Source organism: Pristiophorus japonicus, chromosome X (genome assembly GCF_044704955.1).
Source record: "Pristiophorus japonicus isolate sPriJap1 chromosome X, sPriJap1.hap1, whole genome shotgun sequence".
Classification (NCBI taxonomy): domain Eukaryota; kingdom Metazoa; phylum Chordata; class Chondrichthyes; family Pristiophoridae; genus Pristiophorus; species Pristiophorus japonicus.
In genome coordinates, this window is record NC_092010.1 from 4,859,642 (window position 1) to 4,887,048 (window position 27,407).

Genomic DNA, 27,407 nt, shown 5'->3' on the forward strand with positions numbered 1-27,407 from the left:
CTCCTGGAAGCATAGGCGACAGGTTGCAACTTCCCCGCAACGTTAGCTTGTTGTAATACACACCCGACTCCGTACGACGATGCATCACATGCTAGCACAAGTCTTTTACACGGGTTATACAATACAAGCAGCTTGTTGGAGCATAAAATATTTCTGGCTTTCTCATAAGCAATTACTTGGTTTTTTCCCCATACCTATTTCTCACCTTTATGCAATAACACATGTAGGGGCTCTAAGAGGGTGCTTAACCCCAGTAGGAAGTTACCAAAATAGTTGAGGAGTCCCAGGAATGACCGCAGCTCCGTGACGTTCTGTGGCCTGGGCGCATTCCTGATAGCCTCTGTCTTGGCGTCTGTGGGCTGAATGCCGTCCGCCGCAATCTTTCTCCCCAAAACCTCCACTTCTGTTGCCATGAAGACATATTTCGACCTCTTCAGCCGCAGCCCTATGCGATCCAGTCGCTGGAGGACCTCCTCCAGGTTTTGTGGGTGCTCGACGGTGTCCCGACCCATGACCAATATGTCATCCTGAAAAACCACCATGCGTGGTACCTACTTGAGTAGGCTCTCCATGTTTCTCTGGAAGATCGCTGCAGCCAACCGAATTGCAAACGGGCATCTGTTGTCGATGAACAATCCCTTGTGCGTGTTAATGCAGGTGAGGCCCTTCAAAGACTCCTCCAGCTCCTGCATCATGTAGGCCGAGCTTGGTGAACATCTTACCTCCTGCCAGCATCGCAAATAGGTCGTCTGCCTTAGGTAGCAGATATTGGTCCTGTAGCGAGAAACGATTAATAGTTACTTTATAATCGCCGCAAATCCTGATCGTGCCATCACTTTTGAGTACTGTAACAATCGGGCTGGCCCAATCGCTGAATTCCACTGGGAAGATGATGCCCTCGCGTTGCAGCCTATCCAGTTCAATTTCCACTCTCTCCCTCATCATGTGAGGTACCGCTGGCGCCTTGTGGTGAATGGGTCGTGCCTCTGGGACCAAATGGATCCGCACCTTCGCCCCGTAAAAGTTTCCAATACCTGGCTCAAAAAGGGAAGGAAATTTGTTAAGAACCAGGGTACATGAGGCCTCATAGACATGTGATAGCGCTCTGATGTCATCACAGTTCCAGCAGATTTGCCCAGCCAGCTCCTTCCAAGCAGTGTGGGGCCATCGCCCGGGACAATCCAGAGTGGCAGTTCGTGCACCGTGCCCTCATAGGTGACCTTGACCATGGCGCTGCCCAGGACAGTGATAAGCTCTTTGGTGTACGTTCTCAGTTTCATGTGGATGGGGCTCAGGGCTGGTCTGAGTGCCTTGTTGCACCACAGTCTCTCAAACATCTTTTTACTCATGATGGATTGGCTAGCGCCAGTATCCAGTTCCATGGCTATGGGAAAGCCATTCAATTTTACATTTAGCATTATAGGTGGACATTTAGTTGAAAATGTGTGCACCTCATGTACATCAGCATCTGCCTCCTCTCTCTCTGGCTCGAAATTGCTTTGATCCACCATGGACTGATCTTCCTCCGCCACGTGGTGGTTAGCAGGTTTTGCAGAGCTTGCAGCTTGTTTGCAAGCTCGTTGGAGGTACGCCATTGTTCCACAGCTCTTGCAAACATACCCTTCGAAGCAGCATTAATAGGCTGAATGGAAGCCTCCCAACAAGGTGTGAATTGCCTTGCATTCGTCCTTTGTTGGGGACTCTGAGTCATCTGGGTCACATGAGACCAGCTGGCAGTTGTAGACTCGTGGGTTCTGCCCTGTACATTTCTGCTCGCAAACACAGTTCCAGTTAATTTATGAACATTGCTAGAACTTGTGTGCTGAGTGATTTGTTTGGTGTTATCACTGGTGGACATAAATGCCTGCGCTATCGCAATGGCCCTACTGAGGGTTGGTGTCTCTGCAGTCAAAAGTTTTTGTAGGATGGTCTCGTGGCCAATGCCCAGTACAAAAAAGTCTCTGAGCATTTGCTCCAGGTAGCCATCAAACTCACATTGTCCTGCAAGTCGCCTTAGTTCGGCGACATAGCTTGCCACTTCCTGATCTTCAGATCGCTGGCACGTGTAGAACCAATATCTCGCCATCAGCACGCTCTCCCTCGGGTTAAGATGCTCCCAAACCAGTGTACACAGCTCCTCATATGACTTATCTGTGGGTTTCACCAGAGCCAAGAAGATTCTTCATGAGGCTGTAGGTCGGTGCTCCGCAGACTGTGAGGAAACCACTCTCCTTTTTGAAGCGCTTCCTTCTCCGTCCAGCTCGTTGGCTACAAAGTACTGGTCTAGCCGTTTGACATAGGCTTCCCAATCCTTACCCTCTGAGCACTTCTCCAGGATGCCCACAGTTTGCTGCATCTTTGCATTGGATTCGTATTCTCATCGCCAGTTATTGTGTTCCTAACACAGATGAGACTGCACACAGGGAGGTTAAAGTAACAGTGACCTCAGTCTTTATTAAGACACTCCAGAGTGAGGAACAGGCCTTAGGGGCCGGCTTATATACAGTGCTCCCAAGGGATGCTGGGATCCCTTGGAGCTTCAGGGGATGAGCTCCCGGTGGTGGAACATAGGAGTGCATGCTTTACAGATATACAACATAAACATTTTGTTCACTTTAATCTATTAAACTTATTCCTACTTTTTAATTGGTAAAGAACCAAAGGCGACATTGAGGAAAACCTTTATGCACAGCGAGCGGTTAGGACGTGGCATGTGCTGCCCGAGAGGGTGGTGGAGGCAGATTCAATCGTGGCTTTCAAAAGGGAATTGGATCAATACCTGAGGGGGCAAGTTGCAGGGCTATGGGGAAAGGGCAGGGGGAGTGCGACTGGCTGAAGTGTTCTTGTACAGAGCCACCATTCTAACCATTCTCTGATTCTAAAAACATTTGTTTATTTTGCCCCTTCTTTAAGTTATTATAATTTGTTTCATTTTTTAAAAGCAGATGATGTAAATGACAGGATCACATCGGATATACGGCACAGAAACAGATCATTCAGCCCAACCGATCCATGCTGGTGTTCATGCTTCACTCGAGCCTCCTCCCGTCTTTCCTCATCTCACTCTATCTGCATAACCCTCTATTCCCTTCCCCCTCAATACGCTTGTCCAGCCTCCCGTTAAATACATCGATACTATTTGCTGAGCCACTCCTTGTGGTAGCGAGGTCCACATTCACTCCACTCTCTGGGTAAAGAAGTTTATTCTGAGTTCTCTATTTGATTTCTTGGTGACGATCTTATATTGATGGCAAGCACACATGCGTACCGATTGTGAACAGTTTTATTGGGCATGAAGTGAATAGTGACAAGTGTCGTGACTTCTGGATATCATCCACTCCACGATGTCCCTTGTAGGGGGTTCGAAGAACGTGATCCCTCCTTCGCCCCCCCCAGGCTCCCCTCCCCCCCCAGGCTCTCCTCCCACCCCCCCCAGGCTCTCCTCCCCCCCCAGGCTCTCCTCCCTCCCCAGGCTCTCCTCCCCCCCCCAGGCTCTCCTCCCTCCCCCCCAGACTTTCCTCCCCCCCTCCCAGGCTCTCCTCCCTCCCCCCCCCAGGCTCTCCTCCCCCCGCCCCCAGGCTCTCCTCCCCCCCCCCAGGCTCTCCTCCCCCCCCCCAGGCTCTCCTCCCCCCCCACCCCAGGCTCTCCTCCCCCCCCCCAGGCTCTCCCCCCCGCCCCAGGCTCTCTTCCCCCCCCAGGATCTCCTCCCCCCCCTCCAGGCTCTCCTCCCTCCCCCCCCAGGCTCTCCTCCCTCCCCCCCGCCAGGCTCTCCTCCCCCCCCAAGCTCTCCTCCCCCCCCCCCCAGGCTCTCCTCCCTCCCCTCCCCAGGCTCTCCTCCCTCCCCCCCCAGGCTCTCCTCCCCCCCCCAGGCTCTCCTCCCTCCCCCCCTCCAGGCTCTCCTCCCCCCGCCCCAGGCTCTCCTCCCCCCCCAGGCTCTCCTCCCCCCCACCAGGCTCTCCTCCCTCCCCCCCCCCCCAGGCTCTCCTCCCTCCCCCCCCCAGGCTTTCCTCCCTCCCCCCCCAGGCTCTCCTCCCTCGCCCCCCCAGGCTCTCCTCCCCCCCCCCAGGCTCTCCTCCCTCCCCCCCCAGGCTCTCCTCCCCCCGCCCCATGCTCTCCTCCCCCCACCCCAGGCTCTCCTCCCCCCCGCCCTGGCTCTCCTCCCCCCCCCAGGCTCTCCTCCCTCCCCACCCCCCCAGGTTCTCCTCGCCCCCCCCCCAGGCTCTCCTCCCTCCCCCCCAAGCTCTCCGCCCCCCCCCCCCCGAGGCTCTCCTCCCCCCCGCCCCAGGCTCTCCTCCCTCCCCCCCCCAGGCTCTCCTCCCCCCCCCCCCAGGCTCTTCTCCCCCCCCCAGGCTCTCCTCCCCCCCCAGGCTCTCCTCCCTCCCCCCCCCAGGTTCTCCTCCCACCCCCCAAGGCTCTCCTCCCCCCTCCCCAAGCTCGTCTTCCCCCTCGCCCCCCCAATGCTCTCCTTCCCCCCTCCCCCCAGGCTCTCCTTTCCACCCTCCCCGGCTCTCTTTCCCTCCCCGCTCCCACCCCCCATGCGCTTCTTTCTCTCTCTCTCTCTCTCTCTCTCTCTCCCTCCCTCCCTCCTCCCCCCCAAGGCTCTCTCCGCACCCCTTGAGTGACTTGCTTGTCCATTTCAGAGGGCAGTTAAGAGTCAACCACGTTGCTGTGGGTCTGCAGTCACACATAGGCCAGACTAGGTAAGGTCGGCAGATTTCCTTCCCGAAAGGTCATTAGTGAACCAGTTGGGTTTTTACGACAATCCGGTAGTTTCATTGTCACCATTACTGATGCTAGCTTTGTATTCCAGATTTATTTAATTAACTGAATTTAAACTCCCCAGCTGCCAACCCACTCTCATGTTGATCTGCTGGTGTGTATGGAGGTGCCCTGCCCATGTGAAACTCTTTCCTTCCACATTCAGTACATTGAAACAGCCTTTCTCCTGTGTTTGATTACAAAGTTTAAATTGTTAATGTAAATTGTGAACAACAGTGGTCCCAGCACTGATCCTTGTGGAACAGCACTACCCACCTTCTGCCCCTGTGAGTAGCTACTCTTTACCGCTACTCTCTGCCTTGACACCAGCTAGCAATCCATTCTGCTACTTGTCTCCTGACTCCGCATTCTCTGACACTGTTCATCAGTCTATTATGGGCTACCTTATCAAAGGCCTTTTCAAAATCTAGATAAATTACCTGTACTGCATTATCTTGTCTGCTCTCTGGTTCCTTTTCAAAAAAATCAATAAGGTTTGTCAAGCAAGGCTTCCCCTTTTGAAATCCATGCTGGCTATTCATTATTATATTTTTGGGTTATACAGTCTCCTGTGTGGATCCGCTGATGTTTCTGGTGAAACTCTTTCTGCATTCAGTACATTGAGATGGTCTCTCTCCTGTGTGGATCCACTGGTGTGTATGGAGGTGCCTGACACTGTGAAACTCTTTCCACATTCAGTACATTTACATTACATAGGATATACGACGCACTAATATTACCTTGTCAACACATCCATAAAACAGGATTAATAAACACACACACACACCTATCTATCTCTCTCCCACAGTATGTGTGTGTATGTATATGTGTGTATGTATGTGTGTGTGTATTACACAGTTTCACAGTGTGCACATGTATATAGTGTGCATATGTAACTTTATGCAGATGTGTCTCTTCAATTTAACTTCGGTATGTGGCATGTTATTGCTGCAAGATTAACATTTTTAAAATGCTGTCAGCACCAAGAATGACATTACCTGGGATATAGGACACAGAAACAGGCCATTCGGCCCAACCAGTCCATGCTGATGTTTATGTTCCACTCGAGCCTCCTCCCATCTTTCCTCATCCAAATCTATCAGCTTAACCCTCTATTCTCTTTTCCCTCATATCCTTGTCCAGCCTCCCCTTAAATTCATCGACACTTCGCATCAACATTCTCACCACTCTTTGGGTAAAGAGATTTATTTTGAATTTCCTATTGGATTTGTTGGTGGCTATTTTATATTGATGGCCTCTAGTTATGCTCTTCCCCACAAGGATAAACATTCCCTCTGTATCAAAACCTTTTCATAATTTTAAATACCTCTATCCTTTTTATAGCATGGTGACCAGAACGGTATGCAGTGTGGTCTAACCAAGGCTCAATACAGGTTTAGCATAACTTCCCTTCTTTTCAATTCTATAAACTAGAAATAAACTCGAGTGCTTAGTTTGGTTTTTTTATGGCCTTGCTAACCTGTGTCACAATGTTTAGTGATCGGTGTATTTGTACTCCGAGATCCCTTTGTTCCTCTACCCCACCTAGACTCTCACTCTGCACGCAATAAGTGACCTCCCTATTTTTCCAACTTGAACTTCATTTGCCAAATATATGCCCATTCTGCAAGTTTATTAATATCCTGTAATTTGCTGCAGTCCTCCTCAGTATTAACTAACCCCGCCCTCCCCCCGTCCCTCCCCCAATTTGGTGTCATCCGCAAATTTAAAAATTGTGTTTTTGATTCTAAAGTCTAAATGGTGAATGTAAATTGTGAACAGCAGTGGTCCCAGCACTGATCCTTGAGGAACACCCACCTTCGGCCACTGTGAATAACTACCCTTTACCCCTACCCTCTTCTTTTTGTCCTGAAGCCAGCCAGCTAGCTATCCATTGTGCGACTTGTCCCCTGATTCAGCATTCTGTGACCTTCTTCCATCGGTCTATTATGAGATACCTTATCAAAGGCCTTTTGGAAAATCTAGATCAGTTACATTTACTGCATTATTATTGTCTACTCTCTCTGTTATCTTTTCAAAAAAATGCAGCAAGGTTGGTCAAGCAAGACTTCCCCTTTTGAAATCCATGCTGACTATTCATTATTATATTTTTGGTTTATACAGTCTCCTGTGGATCTGCTGGTTTTTCTGGTAACTCTTTCCACATTCAATACATTAATATGGTCTCTCTCTCTCTCTCTCTTGTATAGATCCACTGGTGTCTATAGAGGCTCCCTGACCCTGTGAAACTCTTTCCACATTCAATACATTAATATGGTCTCTCTCTCTCTCTCTCTTGTATAGATCCACTGGTGTCTATAGAGGCTCCCTGACCCTGTGAAACTCTTTCCACATTCAGTACATTAATACGGCCTCTCTCCTGTCTGGATCTACTGGTCTTTCTGGAGGTCTGACAGCATCGATCCCAGCGATCTCTCACCCTCAGATTAAAGGGGCTGTGACTCACGGAGATTAAACACATTCTGCAGATACTGCAGTTTATATCAGAGGGAACATTTTGGGCCCAAGTTTCGGGCCGCGCCTAGAACAGCGCAACCCCGACCTGAATGCCCGTTTTTCACGCCACAAAGTGCGCCTGAAAAAAACTTACAGATTCTCCGGCTCCCTGCTGGTCCTCTTGGGTCGGGCGCGGCGCATCACGAGCTGTGGGGGGCGGAGCTAGGTCCCTGCACTGAAAACAGTGCCGGGACCTCTGCACATGCGCGCTACAGTGGGCGCGCATGTGCAGTAGCTCCAGGCGCCCAAAACTGTGTGGGAGGGGCCCAAAGTACGCAGACCCTAGCCCTGGCCAAATGGCCTCACTGGGGCTGCGTGCATAAGGCTGCCTCCCACGCCCAGCTCCTGCTTCCTACCGACCCGACTCGACTCCCGCTTCCCCACCTCAACCCCGCCCCCGGACCCGACCCGACCCCGACACTGTCCCGACTCCTGCTTCCCCACCCCACCCCCCGCCCCCGGACCGGACCCGACCCCGACCCGACTCCCGCTTCCGCCCACCCCCCCCACCCCCTGGACCGGACCCGACCTCCCGGACTGGACCCGACCCGCGCTCCCCCCCCCCCACCCGACCTGACCTCCCTCCCCGCCCCGACCCGCGCTCCCCCCGACCCGACCCACACTCCCGACCCTGGCCCGACCCGACCCAACGCCACCTACCTTTAAATCTGGTGCTGGGGACGGGCCCTGCCCGAAGTCTTGGGCTCGGACGGGCCCGGCCCGTTCAGCCTCCCTCACCCCTTCTCCTTTCCCCCCTCTCCTTTCCCCCCCTCCTTTCCTCCCCCCTTCTCTTTCCCCCCTTTCTCTTCCCCACCTTCTCTTTCCCCTTCTCCTCTACCCCCCTTTCCCCTTCTCCTCTCCCCCCCTTCCCCTTCTCCTCCCCTTTCCCCTTCTCCTTCCCCCTTCCCCTTCTCCTCCTCCCCCCTTCCCCTTCTCCTCCTCCCCCCCTTCCCCTTCTCCTCCCTCCCCTTCTCTCCCCCTTCTCCTCCCTCCCCCTTCCCTCCCCCTTCTCCCCTTCCCTCCCTCCCTCCCCTCCCCCTGCCCCCCCCCTCTCCCTCTACCCCCCTCCTCCCCTCACTGTCAGAAACACAGACACTGACAGACAGAGAGTGAGAGACACAGACAGACAGACAGACAGAGAGATAGAGACACTGACAGAGACACACTGGAGGGGTGGGGGCATCCCAGCACACTGTTGGAGGGCTCCCGGTGCTGCATTCGGTAAGTAGAAAATGTTTTATTTATTGATTTCAAAAAAAAAATTCTTTTAAATTTTTTTTCATTGATTTATTGGTCGATTTATTGATGTTTTTATCATTTATTATTGATGATGGCTCTTTATTTGTAAAACTGAAGTGTTTAATGTTTGTAAACTTCCCTTTAAACCCTCCCCCCCATTCCCTACGCCTGATTTGTAACCTACGCCTGATTTTTTAAAGTATAGACAAGGTTTTTTCGAGCGTACAAAATTCTTCACTTACTCCATTCTAAGTTAGTTTGGAGTAAGTTTTCACTGCCGAAACTTTGAAAACAGGTGTAAGTGGCTGGACACGCCCCCTTTTGAAAAAAAATTCTGTTCCAAAGTGAAACTGTTCTAACTGACTCGAACTGGAGCAAACTAAATGCCGAGAATTTGAATTTCTAAGATACTCCGTTCTACAACAAAAAATCAGGAGCAACTGAGGCCAAAACTTCGGCCCTTTGAAATCACAGCTGCAAGATATAATTACAGAGCGAGAGGGTCAGGCATTTGGCTACAACAACATAGCCCTAAATCTCCAACGCTCATTGGCAGTGAGGAATAATGGAATTTACCCTTGAATGCCATCTCTATCCACACAAGAATATTATCAAAAAGAGTGAAAGGTAAGAAGTATAGAAACATAGAAAATAGGTGCAGGAGTAGGCCACGCGGCCCTTCGAGCCTGCACCACCATCAATAAAATCATGGCTGATCATTCCCTCAGTACCCCTTTCCTGCTTTCTCTCCATACCCCTTGATCCCTTTAGCCATAAGGGCCATATCTAACTCCCTCTTGAATATATCCAATGAACTGGCATCTACAACTCTCTGCAGTAGGGAATTCCACAGGTTAACAACTCTGAGTGAAGAAGTTTCTCCTCATCTCAGTCCTAAATGGCCTACCCCTTATCGTTAGACTGTGTCCCCTGGTTCTGGACTTCCCCAACATCGGGAACATTCTTCCTGCATCTAACCTGTTCAGTCCCATCAAAATCTTATATGTTGCTATGAGGTCTCCTCTCATCCTTCTAAACTCCAGTGTATAAAGGCCCAGTTGATCCAGTCTCTCCTCATATATGTCAGTCCAGCCATCCCTGGAATCAGTCTGGTGAACCTTCGCTGCACTCCCTCAATAGCAAGAATGTCCTTCCTCAAAACTGAAAACAATATTCCAGGTGAGGCTTCACCGAGGCCCTGTACAACTGCAGTAAGACCTCCCTGCTCCTATACTCAAATCCCCTAGCTATGAAGGCCAACATACCATTTGCCTTCTTTACCGCCTGCTGTACCTGTATGCCAACTGTCGATGACTGATGAACCATGACACCCAGGTCTCGTTGCACCTCCCCTTTTCCTAATCTGCCCCCATTCAGATAATATTCTGCCTTTGTGTTTTTGCCCCCAAAGTGGATAACCTCACATTTATCCATATTATACTGCATCTGCCATGCATTTGCCCACTCTCCTAACCTATCTAAGTCACCCTGCAGCATTTTAGCATCCTCCTCACAGATCACACCACCACCCAGTTTAGTGTCATCTGCAAACTTGGAGATATTACACTCAATTCCTTCATCTAAATCGTTAATGTTTTTTGTAAAGAGCTGGGGTCCCAGCACTGAGCCCTGCGGTACCCCACTAGTCACTGCCTGCTATTCTGAAAAGGATCCGTTTATCCCGACTCTCTGCTTCCTGTCTGTCAACCAGTTCTCTATCCATGTCAGTACATTACTCCAATTCCATGTGCTTTGATTTTGCACACCAATCTCTTGTGTGGGACCTTGTCAAAAGCCTTTTGAAAGTCCAAATACACCACATTCACTAGTTCTCCCTTATCCACTCTACTAGTTACATCCTCAAAAGATCCCACAAAATTTGTCAAGCATGATTTCCCTTTCATAAATCCATGCTGACTTGGACCGATCCTGTCACTGCTTTCCAAATGCGCTGCTATTACATCTTTAATAATTGATTCCAACTCATATAAATGTGAGTAATGTTTGAGATAACTAGTGGTTATTGATGGCCATTCAAATAGAAAGAAATATTCAAATTAGTCAAATTATAAATTGGTTACAGTTTTTTCACTGTTTCAGAACATTTTCTCGTGAATTTTGAAAGCAGCTGAATCCTTGAAGACTTTCCCACAATAAAGGCAGGTCTCAATGCATGTGAGCACTTTCAGCTGATGGATATAAATACTCTTTCCATATTCAGTACATTTATACAGCTTCTCTCCTGTGTGGATCCACTGGTGGAGCCCTGACACCATTCAGTGTATTCAGACGATCTCACTCTGGTGTGGATCCATTGTCTATGGAGGCTGCCTGCCTGTATGAACCTCTTTCCGCATTCAGTACATTTATACGGCCTCTCTCCTGTGTGAATCCACTGGTGTCTATGGAGGTGCCCTGCCCGTGTGAAACTCTCTCTACATTCAGTACATTTATACTGTCTCTCTCCTGTGTGGATCCACTGGTGTCTATGGAGGTGCCCTGCCCATGTGAAACTCTTTCCGCATTCAGTACATTTATACGGCCTCTCTCCTGTGTGAATCCACTGGTGTCTATGGAGGTGCCCTGCCCGTGTGAAACTCTTTCCACATTCAGAACATTTATACGGCCTCTCTCCTGTGTGAATCCACTGGTGTTGGTGAAGATCTGCTGATTTTATAAATACTCTCCTCTGGCCAGACTGAACAAGCCCTGCAAAACATATTTTATGTGGGAAAGAGAAGATTGTCCTGCTGAAATCTGCCCACCGGATTCAGGATGTCTTCTCATGTGCTTCTGGAGAAAATGTGCAGAAGTAAATGCAACATTGCAATGAGGGCAAGGATGGCACTCATCTCGGTGCACTTGTTGCCCTGCTGGAGAAGGAAGAAAGAGAAATTGTCAGTGTATTGAAACATCTCAAAGTTTCTTTTGGAAAAACAAATCGTGATTATTTCAGTATTAAAACTGGATTCTTAAGATGTTAACTTTGTGAATTAAGAGCCTCCTCCTCGTGAAGGAAGTGGTGAAGGGGGGCGGGAGTAATCAATAGGGCGTGTCCATTTAAAGATTGTCTAATGGTTCGTATATTCAGTCTTTAAAATCCTCTCCCTTTTAAGAATAGTTGTAAACTAGTGTGAAAATCAGCTTTGTTAAAATGGGGGAAATAAAAAAAAATTAAATAGCAATGGGGAGAAATGTGTGCGGCTTGCGCCACACGTTAGCACCAGGAGATGGCGCTAAAATGCCACTGACAACTGATGCCGGTTCCAGTATTGCACGCTATATCGGTGGTGCTTGTAGCGCTGCCAGTAACCTTGGTCACCAGGGATCTCTCCATGGCGGAATTCGTTACATCAGTGAGTGTGCAATGCTCACTGGCCGCCCAATCTTCAACATTGGATTTAGCCACTTACCTTAACCTTGCCAATCAAATATAAAGAAATATTCAAATTATAACTTGGTTACCTTTCCCTTCATTATATTTAACATTTTCTCGTGAACTTTGAAAGCTGCTGAATCCTTGAAGACTTTCCCACAATGACGGCAGGTTTCAAAGGACGTGTGAGCTATCAGCTGATAGATATAAGCAAAACTCTCCACAGTCAGTACATTTATACGGCCTCTCTCCTGTGTGGATCTGTTGTTGTTTCTGGAGGGTCCCTGAATCTGTGAAACTCTTTCCACATTCAGTACATTTACATCCTACTGAAATCTGCCCACAGGATTCAGGATGCCTTCTGATGAAAATCTGCCATGGTAAATGCAATATTTATCCACAAACTGCGTTCATTTCCAAATCTCCAAGTAATGAGATTCAAGTAGGTCAAGTAAGCAACTAAGAAATATAAATACAAATAGAACCAAGTTGCCAGGGACAGGGGCACAAATTGGGCACTGATATAGTAGGTATGAAAAGAAAAATTGCTTGCTAGAAATCTGAGATAAAGACAGAAAATGCTGGCAGTGTGTAGCAGCTCAATTCCAGTGTGAAGGAGAAAGATTGGTTAATGTGTGAGTGGGACCCTGTATCAATATATCCTTCAGATACTGACAGGCCTGATGTGAATATCTGGTTAATGTGTGAGTGGGATCCTGTATCAATATATCCTTCAGATACTGACAGGCCTGCTGTGAATATCTAGCAGTTTGTTTCCATCTCGACATATTAGTCTGATAAGAATTTCTGTTCATACTGAATTACCTTTCTGATATTCTCTCTCTTTCTTAGTCTTGTTGGTATCTTCATTCTTAAAGAGCGGCTTGAAGATTCTCATCTCTTGAAATAAAAGTAAGGCATCAGTGCTGATTGAGATAATCTCAGACTTTATTTATGTTAGCAGCCTGACAATTCTAAGAATAATGTGTATTCCAGACCAAAAAAAATCTGCATATTATGCAGATAAGAAGTAATAAAGAAAACTTACATGAGTATAAGGGAAAATATTATCAATTTACTTATCTTTCCAGCCCTCCTAAACTTCAAAGTTACTGCCTCCTGACAACATATATGTCCCAGCTGCTGGGCAAGCTGGTTATAATCAGGGTGGTAAAAAAGCACATTTAGGGCTCTATTTTCACCACCATTGGACGCCGTTTTTTTTGGAGCAATCATGATTTTGCAATTTTTCTCAGTTTGTACACTGACAAAGACTGTCAGCGCCGTTTTTATGTGTGCAATATTTTTTGGCGCAGTTCTTGTTGAAAACTGATTTCTGCGCCGTTTTTGGCCATTTAATCGATTTTCGCCAACAACGATTTTTTACAGGGCGGCACACCAATCAGAAAAACCCTACGTTACCTCAGCACATTTAATGCTTTACCAAATAAAACACATCCAATTTACGTGGTGGGTTGTTCACAAGAAGTTTCGGCGTCCAATCCTCATCTGAGTCACTAGATTCATACACACAGGGTTGGGGCCCTCTGCTGGGTCTTGTCATGAATGTTGGTTTTGGTACATTTAAATTTAAATATTCCAATCATCTGCTGTTGATCATTCCCTGTATTTAATTTGCCTTAACTTACTGATGTGAGGCATCTGTTGAATCGAACCATTTTAGAATAATATCAGGTAAGAGCAGCACAGAGGCTTTCCTTCATCAATGGCATCTGGATTTAAATCCAGCCCTGACTGATCAGATGCAAAGCAGCTTTTATGTTATGCTGGGAGCACATCCCTCCCCCAAGGACCTTTAAGAGCCGAGTTCTCCCAGTAGTTTTTCACTATTATGCCACAGATTCCTATTTGTATTGTGACAGCTGACGGTCACTCTCAGTACCGAGGGAAAGGAGGGTCCTTGATGGTATCTGAGATGCAGAGTTCACCTCCCTATTGCAAAATTTACTGTTTTTATTCTTCATTTAGTTTTCAATGACAATCATTTATTGGTTTTGCACAAAGAGTGGGGGACAAGCCACACGGATACAATAGGAGGTGATCTGATAGTCAGCGGAGATCCGGATCAGCTGTGCTGTCCCCACATCACAAGCCGACCAACACACAGAAAGGATTTTATTCAAAGCAATTAAATTCATATTCAATGAATCACAGGTTGGAGGCAATGTGTAAATCTGTGATCTTCACAAACTAGGGCTCTACAAATGTAAGATTAGCTACCTTGTCAGATCACCCAATCTTTAAAAGAATACCCTCCACATCACTTCAATGGGCCGGCACAGCCAGCCTTTATTGGGGGCCATCAATATCATGGCAACGTGATGTTGAATGGTCTTGAAGGAAAGTTGTCTCAAGACCTTCTACAATCAGTGTTGGTGCTACCATGCTCCAGAGGGTGTCTGAGAAGGTAAACCAAAATGGCTAAAATGCTCCCACACACCACCCCATTTCTAAATGATTCTTCCTCACCTTCTTTCTGCTCACATACAACATTCCCCAGCAAATTGTAGTCAAACAACTTACAGCAGGTTTTCTGGCACTGCTGTTTTTGAGCCAGTTGTTCCGGAACACCCATAGTGAATGCCTCCGATCCCTCCCCCTCAGTGTGACATTATCCACACTCACCCTAACGTCATAGTCGAGATCAGTTTGCTAACTGCAAGGAACACAACAAAAGACCATTCAGCAAACTTCACCATGTTGTAAATTGTGGTACATCTCTTTTTAAAAACTAATTTTGCCACTTTCTCCATTCACTTAATATCCATACAACATAATATCTTTCCCCTTTTAAATACCTGAATTAAATCTGCACCAATGGCCTCCTGTGGGAGTGCGTTTCACATTCCCACATCATTTTGCTTTAAGAATATGTTCCTTGATTAAATTTTCAACAGGTTACTTCTAAATTTAAAATGATGTCTCTTTATTACAGGTTCCTCTATTAGAAAAATCACTTCCAAATCATCTTACTTGTCAATTTCCTGTTGAGTTTTTACTCAGGATATGAACAATGCTGACAAGACCATCTTTAATGCCCATCCATAGTTGCCTTGAGAAGATGGTGCTGGACCTTTTTAAACACCTGGATCAGATCACTCCTCATGTTTTGGGAGGTTTGCTCAGTCTCTGATCAGACCCAATGTACTAAATGGAACAGGAAAGGCAAATCCACAACAACACTTTAAGATCAATTGTAACTACAAGACCAGGATAAACCTGGTAAAAGATAAGTTCAGAATTAAGGTCACAGAAAGAATGATCAGTTCCTGAAATGGTCGCCTGGGGAGGGTAGTAGAGGCAAAAAAAGAAAAATGAATTAATTTGAACCGTTAGATATTGTGAAAGGGAATCTTAAGTTTCTACTGGAGGATAAGTTCGATGGGCAAATGGTCTCACTGTCAATATTAATGTTAGTGATCCAATCTAAACACTGGGGAACTCACCCTCTCCCTAATGACAGTATTAATGTGATTGGGATCTTCTGGGACTGAGCAGCTGAACCTTCCCCATCTCAAGTTGCAAACAATCCATTGATGCAGAATTTTCTTTCTGGTTTCCATTTCAAATCTCCCAGCACCTTACCTCCGATTTGCTCTTCTCAGACATGGCCTTGCCCTCTTCAGTACCTTCCCTGTCACTCTTAGTTTGCCCTCCCTTCCTGAGCTTGGCCACCTTATTGACTCAACTTTGCCCCAATGTTTGTGCCCTTGTCGAGCCCTGAGTCTGTTCAATGGTTGTGCCCCAGGTCTGTTATTTGTGGCTTTTGTGTGAGGTGCCGGGCTAAAGTGAAGCGCAATATGAGTGAAATCCTTTGCTCTCAGCAGCAGTGTTTAGTTTGGATGCACTAATATGTGAAGCGCTCTTTTGTTGTGACTTTCCTTGAGACTAACACAACCTCAGTCTCTTTCTGACTAAAGGTTACCCTGCCAGCTCCTGTTTCTCCTCAGGATATTTTTGTTCCTTTTCTTGTCAGAAATAAATTTAACTAAATTTCTAAGATATGAAATACAATTTTTGAACTGAATTTTCCTTATACGGTTCGAAATAAAATGATTATTTCATCCTCACATTAAAATTAATCAAAACAAATTATCCAATTTAAAAAATCAGAAATACAATTTCTGGACTGAACTTTCCTTTTCATAGAACAGTAGACGTTTACAGCACGGAAGGAGGTAATTTCGGTTCATCGTGTCCACGCTGGCCAACAGGAGGCTATCCAGCCTAATCCCACTTTCCAGCTCTAGGTCCATAACCCTGTAGGTCACGGCACTTCAGGTGCACATCCAAGTATTTATTAAATGTGGTGAGGGTTTCTGCCTCTACCACCCTTTCAGGCAGTGAGACCCCCACAACCCTGTGTGTAGAAATTTCCCCTCAAAACTTTCTACCAATTACTTTAAATTTATGCCCCCTGGTTGTCGATCATGTTGCTAAGGGAAATAGGCCCTTTCTATCCACTATATATAGGCAACTCATAATTTTATACACCTCAATGAGGTCTGCCCTCATCCTATCTAATCTGTTCCCATAGCTAAGATTCTCCACTCCCGCAACATCTTCGTAAATCTCCTCTGTACCCTCTCCAGTGCAATCACGTCCTTCCGAAAATGTAATGACCAGAACTGCACGCAGTACTCCAGCTGTGGCCTAACCAGTGTTTTATACAGTTCATGCATAACACCTGTGCCCTTCTATTCTATGCCTCGGTTAATAAAGGCAAGCACTCAAACTAAGAGTGACAGGGAAGGTATTGAAGAGGGCAAGGCCATGTCTGAGAAGAGCAAATCGGAGGTAAGGTGCTGGGAGATTTGAAATGGAAACTGAAAACTTATCCTCCAGTAGAAACTTAAGATTCCCTTTCACAATATCTAACTCTTCAAATTCATTCAATTGTATTTTTTTGCCTCTACTCCCCTCCCCAGGCGACCATTTCAGGAACTGATCATTCTTTCTGTGACCTTAGTTCTGAACTTATCTTTTACCAGCTTTATCCTGGTTTTGTAGTTACAATTGATCTTAAAGTGCTGCTGTGGATTTGCCTTTCCTGTTCCATTTAGTACCTTAGGTCTGATCAGAGACTGAGCAAACCTCCCAAAACATGAGGAGTGATCTGATCCAGGTGTTTAAAAAGGTCCAGCACCATCTTCTCAAGGCAACTATGGATGGACATTAAAGATGGTCCTGAGAAAATTCAACAGGAAATTGATGACAAGGACGATGATTTCCAAGACTCATTTTCTCATTGAAGAATCTCTAATAAAGGGACATCAATTTAAAATTGAAACGAAGCAGTTGTAAAGTTAATCGAGGAAAACATTCTTATTGCAAAATGCTGTAGGAATGTGAAATGCATTACCACAGGAAGTCATTGACATAACTTTAACTCAGGGAATTAAAAGGGGATAGATATTGGGTTGTATGGATATTAAGTGAATGATGAAAGTGGCAAAATATGAATAATGTTAATAGCTCCATGGCCTATTCCTGTTCCTGTGTTCCTTGAAGGAACCAAACTGATCTTCATCGTGACATTCAGGTGAGTGTGAATAATGTCAGACTGAGCTATGAGGAATCGCAGGCATTCACTATGGGTGTACTTGAACTCGCTCAAAAATAGAAGTATAAAAGTCCTGCTGTGTGTTATTTAATCACAATTGCCTGTGCAACGTGTGTGCACACATGAAGAAGGAGAGAAAGAATGGTTTAAAAGTAGTGGTGAGTAAAACCATTTTTAGCCATTTTGTTTTACCTCTCAAAATCCTCTGGATCATGTTAACATCAAAACTGTTTACAGAAGGTCTTGTAAGACAACTTCCCTTCAAGACACTTCACCATCATAGTGCCATAATAACGATTACTCTGCTCCTAATAAAGGCTGGCTGTGCCCTTGGAGCTGTGGAAATGTATTTTTATCTAAGCTGATACCATACGGTATTTGTGTGCCTTTTGATTAAAATGGAGTCCTGGCCCTTCCAGAACTTTCTGCATTTTAGCAGCCAGCTTGTATAAACAGCTAAACCTGCTGTTAGATGGCTGATGGTTATCAGACAGCTAGGAGACAAGTCATGCTGAGACAAGTAACCCCCCATGGTGCTCTCCTATTGTCTACACTACAGGAGTTCCATGTCACCCCACCCTTATCTTCTAGCCATTATCTCTTTCCTTTACCTCATCCATTTGAAGCAAACAGGTAAACTGACCAGGAAATTGGATAATCCTGACACAATACAAGACAGGTGATAGCCCATTACCTATGACTCATGGAGTAATGGCCGTTTGGCTTTCTGATAACCCTGACAAAAGGAAATATCTTGACACCATGTCAGGACCAGGATATAGTAATTAACTCTTTATCTGTATTCACTGACTGTGAGACAGAGCAATACACAGGGAGAGGCCAGAACTTGGGTTTTACTGTATAAATATCTTGTGAAGCTGTACCATTGCGGAGGTGTTCATTTAGCCCTTGACTGAGTGAAACCTACCCCTTGCAAGCAAGTAAATTAAAAGGGAAACTTCTATCGGAGCTGTAAGTGTCGGAGTCATTCTTTTCTGAGGTCGAGATTTCGACAGAGCAAATGTCATTTTCTTCACTGGACCAAATAAACTAGTGGATTTGTTGTTAATGATGTCTTCAGGAACCAGGCTCAAAGAATGAAAGAAGTGTACAAGGACTTTGACCCCAGTAGATCTTCCATCAAGACAGATGCCTTAAATAGACAATCATATTTTACTTTCATCCTGAGGAGGTCATATCTGCAAGTCTTGACTCAAAACAATTCTTCCTGGTGCCATAGATATTTAAGGTGGGGCCTTTGATTGCCCCCAGAGGGCTCCATATTGGCAAACTGACCAATATTGGGTCATTGGATCCCAGTAAAAGCTTGTGACTTGGGAGCAACTCTCAGGCCCTACAGAGTGGTTTCCTCGACTGTTGAAGTGCAGGATCCTCACAAGCTTGCTTCCTTTCTGTGTCTTGTGTTGCCATTTTGTGGGCACTTTTTATCAGTCTGCTCTTTGCGACTGCTGAGGGGCATCTGTGCTTTCTTGATCGAGAGTCTGGGGGTAATTGAGTGCTCTCATATTATTATGTTCTAAATAACGGAGCAGATTTTGGTGGGTGGGATAATTTATTCTATCAACACCTTTGAGTGCAGCAAGGATTTTTAAACTTGTTCCAACTCTGAACTAATTTCAAACCTCTCTGCGGGAGCATTTGCTTTGACCATACTACTGGCCAAGTTACAGTCTTCTGTCAACTGTGAAATCGAGGAGGTTTGCTCAATCAAGAAGCAAGTGGGCTCTACTCAGTCACATTGTTATGCCCTCCCCTCACTCCCTACCATAAAAAGAAACCCCAGAATGTTTCTGACCAATCTTACATCTTCAACTTATGAAGGACATCTTTTGAGAGCAGATTTATAATGCAGGTGTAGACACTGTTGGTCTAAAGCATACTTACTTTGAATACCATTTCGCTTTGCCAGTTACAGCGACCTCAGGTTTAGTTTTGAGGGTCCAAGATACCAGTACACAATGCCATGTTTTGGCCTTTACTCGGCTATGCATGTGTGAAATGAGGGTCTGGCTGTAGTCCTTATAAAGCTGTGGCTCTTGGCTGCAATTTGTCAATGGGTTATCCATCACATCATGAACAGGTTCCAAGAATTTCAGATTCCCTATTAATTATGAGACACCTTTGAACTAAAACAGACCTTAACATTTGTAGCTGCCTTGTAGTGGACAGCCCCAGGAAAGTTATTGTCTCGATAACTACCCAGTTACTTAGATACTGATGTTCCATTTGCATGAAGCGACTCAGATTACACCAGAACTTCCTTTTGTGATCTTGGACTGAAGGTGTTCTGTTTGTCATTCGAAGTACTTTGTTATTTGTGACATTCTGTATGACTATGACAAAAGTAAACTATCTCACATCGTTCTTCCAGACATGTGACCAGCCATTGACACAGTTGACCACACTATCCTCCTCTGGTGCCTCTCCACCATCGTCCAACTGGGTGGGACTGCACTTGCCTGGTTCCACTCGTATATATCTAATCATAGCTAGAGAATCGCATGCAATGACTTCTCTTCCTGCTCTGACTACATTACCTCTGGGGTTCCCAAAGGATTTATCCTTGGCCAACTCCTATTTCTCCGCTCCAAGCTGCTGTGCGACATAATCCAAAATCACAGTGTCAGGTTCCACATGTAGTTTGATGACACCCTGCTCGACCTCACCACCACCTTTCTCAACCCCTCCACTGTCTAACTTGTCAGATTGCTCATCCAACATCCAGTGCCAGATGAGCAGAACTTTCCTGCAACTAAATATTGGGAAGACCAAAACCATTATCTTCAGTCCACACAACAAACTCTGTTCTCCAGCCATCTACTCCAGCCCTAACCCTGGCAATTGTCTGAGGCTGAATCAGACTGTTAACAATCATGAGTCATATTTGACCCCCAGATAAGGTTCCTCCCACAAATCCACTTTATCACTAAGACCGCCTATTTCCACCGCTGGAGCATCGCCCCGGCCTCAGTTCATCTGCCCCCCTCGGCGGACTCTTGAGTTAAGGGACTCTGGGGCCTGTTCTCTCTTCCCTGAGAAAGGTCACGTTCTACAGTCCAGCCTCTAAAAGGCATCACTCTGTGCACATTACCTACCGGGGTTGAGTCCTGAGGATGAGTCATCTGCCTAGAGCCGCAGATCGAGGTCATGAATGCCTGGCTCACGGAGATGGCCTCCTGCAGTGTGACTGTGTATCCACAGACAGTAGCTTATGAAGAAGGCCCTCATGGCCGATTCCAATGATAAAGATATCCCGCAGCACTTCGGTGAGGTGATCGCTGAAATCATACGGTGCCGCCAGCTTCCTGAGGTCTGCAGCATATTTCGCAATTTCCTAACCTTTGGGCCATCGGTGGATGTAAAACCAGTGTCTGGCTATGAGAATGCTCTCTTTGGGCTTGAATTGTTCTTGGATCAGCGTTACAAGCTCCTCGCATGTCTTGGTCATTGTCTTCGCTGGTGCCAACAAGTCCCTGACGAGGCCATAGACAGTGGTTACCAGGATAGCTCTGCGCTCAGCTGCCAGTGTGGCCGGACTGTCACTTGCCAGGTCATTTGCTGTGAAGAAATAGTCGAGCCTCTCCACAAAGGCGTTCTAATCAACACCATCGGCGAACTGCTGCAACGTACCAAGGTTAGCCATTTTCACATGACGGTCCGTAATCTCATCACCAATTGTTATGTCATTGGATGCTCTGATAATGACTCCACGAGGCAATGTGTTGTACTTGAACTGTCGTGACCTGAGTGCTTTATTGATAACTCCAGAGTGAGGATCACACCTGGTGGCCTGCCTTTTATACTAGGCCTGGCACACCTGTACAGGTACCCTGCAAGTCTTCCACTGTGGTGCCCTCTGGTGGCACACATAGTAATAGTACAAGCATTAACCGTGTAGGATACATGACACTTCCATTGGCGGCCATACCTTCATCTGCCAAGACCCTAAGCTCTGGAATTCCTTTCCTAAACGTCTCCACTTCTCTACTTCTCTTTCCTCCTTTAATACACTCCTTAAAACCTACCTCTTTGACTGAGTTCTGCCCTCATTACAACACTGACTACACTCCAAAAATACTTCATTGGCTGTAAAGCGCTTTGAGCCATCCGATCGACGTGAAAGGCACGATGTAAATCCAAGTCTGTCTTCCTTTCTTTCATATCTGCTTATGTGGCTTGGTGTAAAATGTTGATTCATGTTGCTCCTCTCCTTGGGATATTTTACTACGTTAAAGAAACTATTTAAATACAGGTTTTTGTTCTTGTTGTGTTACCCCTTGTCCAGAACCTGTGTTGCCAGTGGTCTCTCCATAGTCCCAGCTGGTAGAGATGTGCTAAGCCTCTAATCTTGAATTGGAGATCATTGGAGGAACAAAATCTTCTCTAATGATTTCTACGATAGCCACTTCCTTCTCAAATATAGCTGGTGACAGATGCTTCCCTTTTGATGATGACCACTGAAGAGTCCTGCTCGTCTATGAGATGGCCTCTACTCAGATATTTCCTCAGGGCCTTGCATGAAAGAAGCGTAGAATATTCTTCTGTACCAGGTAGTTTTCTTGGTAAAATAAACCAACACTTGTGCTTGTGCAGCTTTATTTTTAGTGCGCTATAGTACAAAGATCATATGGACAACAACCCCACCATCATGACATTGAAGTGTTTTGTAGGGAGGCTGTCTTTTATATAATTTTCTACCAGCGATTAGTACCAGCCCATTCTCGTCACATAGAGGATATTCCTATAAAGAATGTCAGATCTGACAGAGTAGCTAATCCAATATTTGTAGAACTGTAGATTGTGAAGCTGACATATTTTAATGCCTAGATGTATCAGGAATCACATTCATTTGTTTTTCAGATGACAGACGTGTTTAAAGACATTACCATTCATTTTTCCAAAGATGAATGGGCAGAGCTATGTGAATGGGAAAAGATCCGCTATAAGAATATGAAGCGGAACTATGAAGCCATGCTTGCAATAGGTTTGTACAAAATAATTTTTTTTCATCCCTTCTACATTTTCCCTTCCTCTCCTGAAACCTTTGGTACGTACTGCCATACATTGCTTCCAATATTACACTCAAGTGGATATTCTCATATGAGGTCAGACATTTGGGCTGGATTTCCCATTTCACCACCTGACATACATTAGGAATGCATATCAGGAAATGCAGTATCCTTCGTCTGTGATACTCGGAAGATTAAATGAATAGCTGTGAAGTTACAGGCTGAGGTTCAGAATTTCCCAATATGCGCTGCTTGTGAGGGTCGGGAGTGCTAAAGCAAAAAATCCTGTCTGAGTGTTAGTAGGCGTGCGATGTGGACAGCGGAGCTGGTCCTGAACCTGCCTTCATCTGTTAGCATGTGTATTTTTTAGCAGAAAAACTGGATAGTGACCAAGAATGAAATTGTTGACCGATATTTTTACCTCTTGCTAACTTGAATGAGACCACTTACAACATTTCTGTTGTCACTGTGGCTGAGATGAGCTAACTGCACAGACCAGTCATCGGACATGGGTCTTTCTGGTCTTTATGATCCTGTTCCATTGTTAGATAGTACATTGGACCAAATAAGCTATTTGGAGCGTGTGTGTCACCACGCTCTCTCCCGTCTGTTAAAGGGGAGAGATTCAATCGTTTTTTAACTTTGGCCACTGGGCCACGAGGAAGGGTTCTCCACCGGACCAGTGGCCTGACACCCAAGATTGGCAAATCGGCCAGCAAAAATCTTCCATTGCGGCGGTGGCATTGGCCCCTCCATTTAAGGGCAGCCATGCTGCCCAGAAAAACCTGTTGGGAGCACCGTGCAGCAGGGAATCACTGGAGCGAGCTGAAAATGGATAGGTAAGTATCTGATTTTAATTGGGAGGCTCATCTACTTGGGCAGAATGGGGTCCAGGAAAAAAAAAACCTGACCTTAATTTTGATTGAGACGGCCTGTTGATCCTAAAGCAGCAGACATTCGATTTTTAGGAATGGCCATCGCAAACGGTCATTAACAGGTCTCTGAGACTCTGAATTTTGGCCCCTGGGCCTACAACTCAATGCTCCCATACACAAAGGTTAGGGTAATGATAGCATAGCGGTTCTGTTACTGGAGCAGTAATCGAGAGGCCTGGACTAATGATTCAGAGTCTTGATTTCAAATCACACATTGGTAGCTGTGGAATTTAAATTCAGTTAATTAAATAAATCTGGATTAAAAAGATAGTGTCAGTAACAGTGACCATGAATCTGCCGGATTGTCATAAACACCCATCTGGTTCATTAATGTCCTTCAGGGAAGGAAATCTGCCGTCCTTACCTGGTCTGGCCGATATGTGATTCCAGACCCACAGCAACGTGGTTGACTCTTAACTGCCCTCTGAAATGGCAGCTCACCCCCACCTTCTGAAGGGCAAAACATGCGGGCCTTGTCAGCGATACCCACATCCTGTCAATGAAAAAAAAAGTTTGCTCCATGTAGTGGCATCATAAGCACATTGATGTTCAATGTATTTACAATATCATTGTACAAAGTGACACTGTCACTGGAGTTAGCAAAAACAGAGTTATTGTGTTAAACCAACAGCGGTGGAGAGAAAGGTACTGTTCTATTTTACTTTATGTGGAAATAAATGAAACTGGAAGGAAAATAGTGATTGCATTTTTGTTTCCTTTAAAAATCTTGACTGGTCGCTATCCAGTGTGGCTTTCCCCCCATTCGTTGTGCTAAACCACTAAATTTATCATTAAATACTAAATCATGAATAAAAGCAATAAATATGAGATAAGGGAAGTAAATTCAGGATCTCAGATAGCCTACCGTTCCCTTGGTCCTCAAAGTGATCATCACCTGTCACAAATGTAAATCTCCTTCCTTTGGACTCTCCAATGGGTGCAATAGGGATCAGTGACATACTACTAAAGAAAAACTGTGAGAAGAAGACTCTTCGAGATCCTGGGCCTGAGTGCTGTGCTCCCAGCACCCCAGAATAACATAAAAGCTCCTTTTCATCTGATTAGTCTGGGCTGACTAAGTTCAGGATCGACAGATGGAAGAAAAGCCTCTGTGTTGCTCAGGAAGTTAAGCCAAATGAAATAAGCAATGATCAGCTGCAGATAATTGGAATATTTTAATTTTCACAGGATTGAATGTACCAAAACCAGCATTCATGTCGAGACGTAACAGGGGACACCAACCCTGTGTGTATGAATCAAGCGATTCAGGTGAGGACTGGACGCCTATAGTTCTTGTGAAAAACCCACCACGTAAATTGAATGTGTTTTGTTTGTTAAAATATTAAGTGTTTTTTTAAATCCTGATTATAACCAGTTTGCCCAGCAATTAGTACATATTTGCTGTCAGGAAGCAGTTACTTTGAAGTTTTGGAGAGCTGGATAGAAAAGTAAATTGTCTGATACTTTTCCTGACTGAAATATATATTTAATGGAAGTTTTCTTTTTTAAAATTTCATCAGCATAATGTGTTGATTCTTCTTTAGCCTGAAATACGCTAGATATTTTTAGAATTATCATTCTGTTAACATAATAAATAAACTCAATTCTGAGATTATCTAAATAGGCACTGACTTATTACTTTTTTTTAAAGCGGTGAGAATGCTTAAGCCTTCCTTGAAGAATGAAGATGCCAAGAAGCCTAAGAAAGAGAATACCAGAAAGGTAATTCAGTGTGAATAGAAACTATCAGACTAATATGTCGAGATGGAAACAAACTGGTAGATATTCTCATCATCATAGGCAGTCCCTCGAAGTCGAGGAAGACTTGCTTCCACTCTAAAAGTGAGTTCTCAGGTGACTGTCCAGTCCAACACGGAATTACTGTCTCTGTCACAGGTGGGACAGACAGTCGTTGAAGGAAAGGGTGGGTGGGGAGTCTGGTTTGCCACACGCTCCTTCTGCTGCCTGCACTTGTTTTCTGCATGCTCTCTGCGACGAGACCCGAGGTGCTCAGCGCCCTCCCAGATGCCCTTATTCCACTTAGGGCGGTCTTGGGCCAGGGATTCACAGGTTTCGGTGGGGATGTTACACTTTATCAAGGAGGCTTTGAGGGTGTCCCTAAAATGTTTCCTCTGCCCACCTAGGGCTCATCTGCTGTGTAGTAGTTCCGAATAGAGCGCTTGCTTTGGGAATCTCGTGCCGGGCATGTGGATGGTGGGGCCCACCCAATGGAGCTGGTCGAGTGTGGTCAGTGCTTCGATGCTGGGGATGTTGGTCTGATGGAGAACACTGACATTGATGCATCTATCTTCCCAGTGGATTTGAAAGATCTTGTGGAAGCAGCCTGGTGATATTTCTCCAGCGCTTTGAGGTGTCAACTGTACATGGTCCACATCTCTGAGGATGGGTATCACTTCAGCCCTGTAGACCTTAAGCCTGGTGCCAGATTTGAGGTCCTGGTCTTTGAACACTCGCTTCCTCAGGCGACCGAAGGCTGCACTGGCACACTGGAGGCGGTGTTGGACCTCGTTGTCTATGTCTGACCTTGCTGATAGTCGGTTTCAGAGGTATGGAAAATGGTCCACGTTGTGCAAGGTCACGCCATCGATTTTGATGACCGAGGGGCAGTGCTGTGTGGCAGGGTCAGGTTGGTGGAGGACCTTTCTCTCATGGATGTTTAGTGTAAGGCCCACATGCTTTCGTGCGCCTCGGTGGAGATGTTGGCAATGGCTTGGAGTTCAGCCTCTGAATGTGCGCAGACGCAAGCGTCATCTGCTTACTGTAGTCTGATGACAGAGGATGGGACGACCTTGGATCTAGCCTGGAGGCGACCAAGGTTGAACAGGTTCCCATTGGTTCCATAGTTTAGTTTCACTCCAGCGGGGAGCTTGTTGAGCATGAGATGGATTATTGCAGCAAGGAAGATCGAGAAGAGCGTTGGCACGATGACGCAGCCCTGCTTGACCCTGGTCCGGACATTAATTGGGTCTGTGGTGGATCCATTGATCAGGATCACAGCTAGCATGTTGTCCTGGAGCAGGAGGACGATGGTGACAAACTTTTGGGGGCAGCCGAAACTGAGGAGGATGCGCCATGTGACGCTGATGTGATGCCACGCTGCCATTTTCATCATCTTCACTGAAGCAATCTCCCTCTCTTAACCTTGCACAGCTAAACATGTGTTCAGCAGCAGGAAGGAACCCCCACCAGCAATATTTAAAAGCATCATCAACAATTTTCAGGTAACTAGCTTTTTGATTTCTACTGCCTGGTGTAAGTTTGTAGAACGGTTTGGAGCATTTTTCAAAGTTGTTGAGTTGCAATTGGAGAAGGCCTTGCTTCTGAAATCAAGGGTGCTGGTCAGACCACTTTCTCCCAGTCATGGGTGCTGTAGTTGTCATCCCCCTGACACATGACAGTGAGATGGAGCAGAGGCAGCGAAGAAGAGAACAAGCTGCTCACAGAGGGAGAGCTCTCAGCAGGTGGCTGTACCCAGCGAGGGCTTTCCGACTGAAATTCCCTTACCTCAACCTGAGCCAGGAGTAGTGTCAATTGCATCTGCAGTTTACGAAGGAGGTTCTCACAGAACTCTTCCACCTCTTACAACCAGAGCTGCAGCCTCACTCCAGGGCAAGGACAGTGCTACCAGTGGATGAGCAGGTGACCATGGCCCTGACTTTTAGTGTCAGGAACCTCCCAGGCTTGAGCAGGTGACAGCTGTAACATGTCACAGTTCGCTGTCCACTGCTGCATAAGAGAGGTGACAGAAGCTCTTAATGGCAGGAAAGGGGACTTCATTGTCTTAAACATAGAAACATAGAAAATAGGTGCAGGAGTAGGCCATTCGGCCCTTTGAGCCTGCACCGCCATTCGATAAGATCATGGCTGATCATTCCCTCAGTACCCCTTTCCTGCTTTCTTTCCATAGCCCTTGATCCCCTTAGCCGTAAGGGCCATATCTAACTCCC

The 27,407-nt window shown here is 46.1% G+C and overlaps 1 protein-coding gene and 2 long non-coding RNA genes across 3 annotated transcripts in view; 1 reads left to right on the forward strand and 2 right to left on the reverse strand.

Annotated features, from left to right (window-relative positions):
- LOC139240786 (zinc finger protein 420-like) overlaps positions 1-11,284 on the reverse strand; it is a gene marked incomplete at its 5' end in the record, with an annotated part of 77,186 nt that extends 65,902 nt beyond the window's left edge. Inside the window, one exon of the mRNA XM_070869262.1 lies at positions 10,721-11,284. Coding sequence (XP_070725363.1) covers positions 10,721-11,284 — 564 coding nt within the window. The remainder of the gene's footprint in view (positions 1-10,720) is intronic.
- A 72-nt stretch (positions 11,285-11,356) lies between these two features.
- Positions 11,357-22,375, forward strand: LOC139240834 (uncharacterized). Its single transcript, XR_011588749.1, has 3 exons — positions 11,357-11,411; positions 12,743-12,802; positions 22,356-22,375. It is a non-coding gene; the product is annotated as an uncharacterized lncRNA (long non-coding RNA).
- A 1,498-nt stretch (positions 22,376-23,873) lies between these two features.
- Positions 23,874-27,407, reverse strand: part of LOC139240829 (uncharacterized) — a 163,507-nt gene continuing 159,973 nt past the window's right edge. Inside the window, exon 5 of the long non-coding RNA XR_011588742.1 lies at positions 23,874-23,932. This is a non-coding gene — a long non-coding RNA (uncharacterized lncRNA). The remainder of the gene's footprint in view (positions 23,933-27,407) is intronic.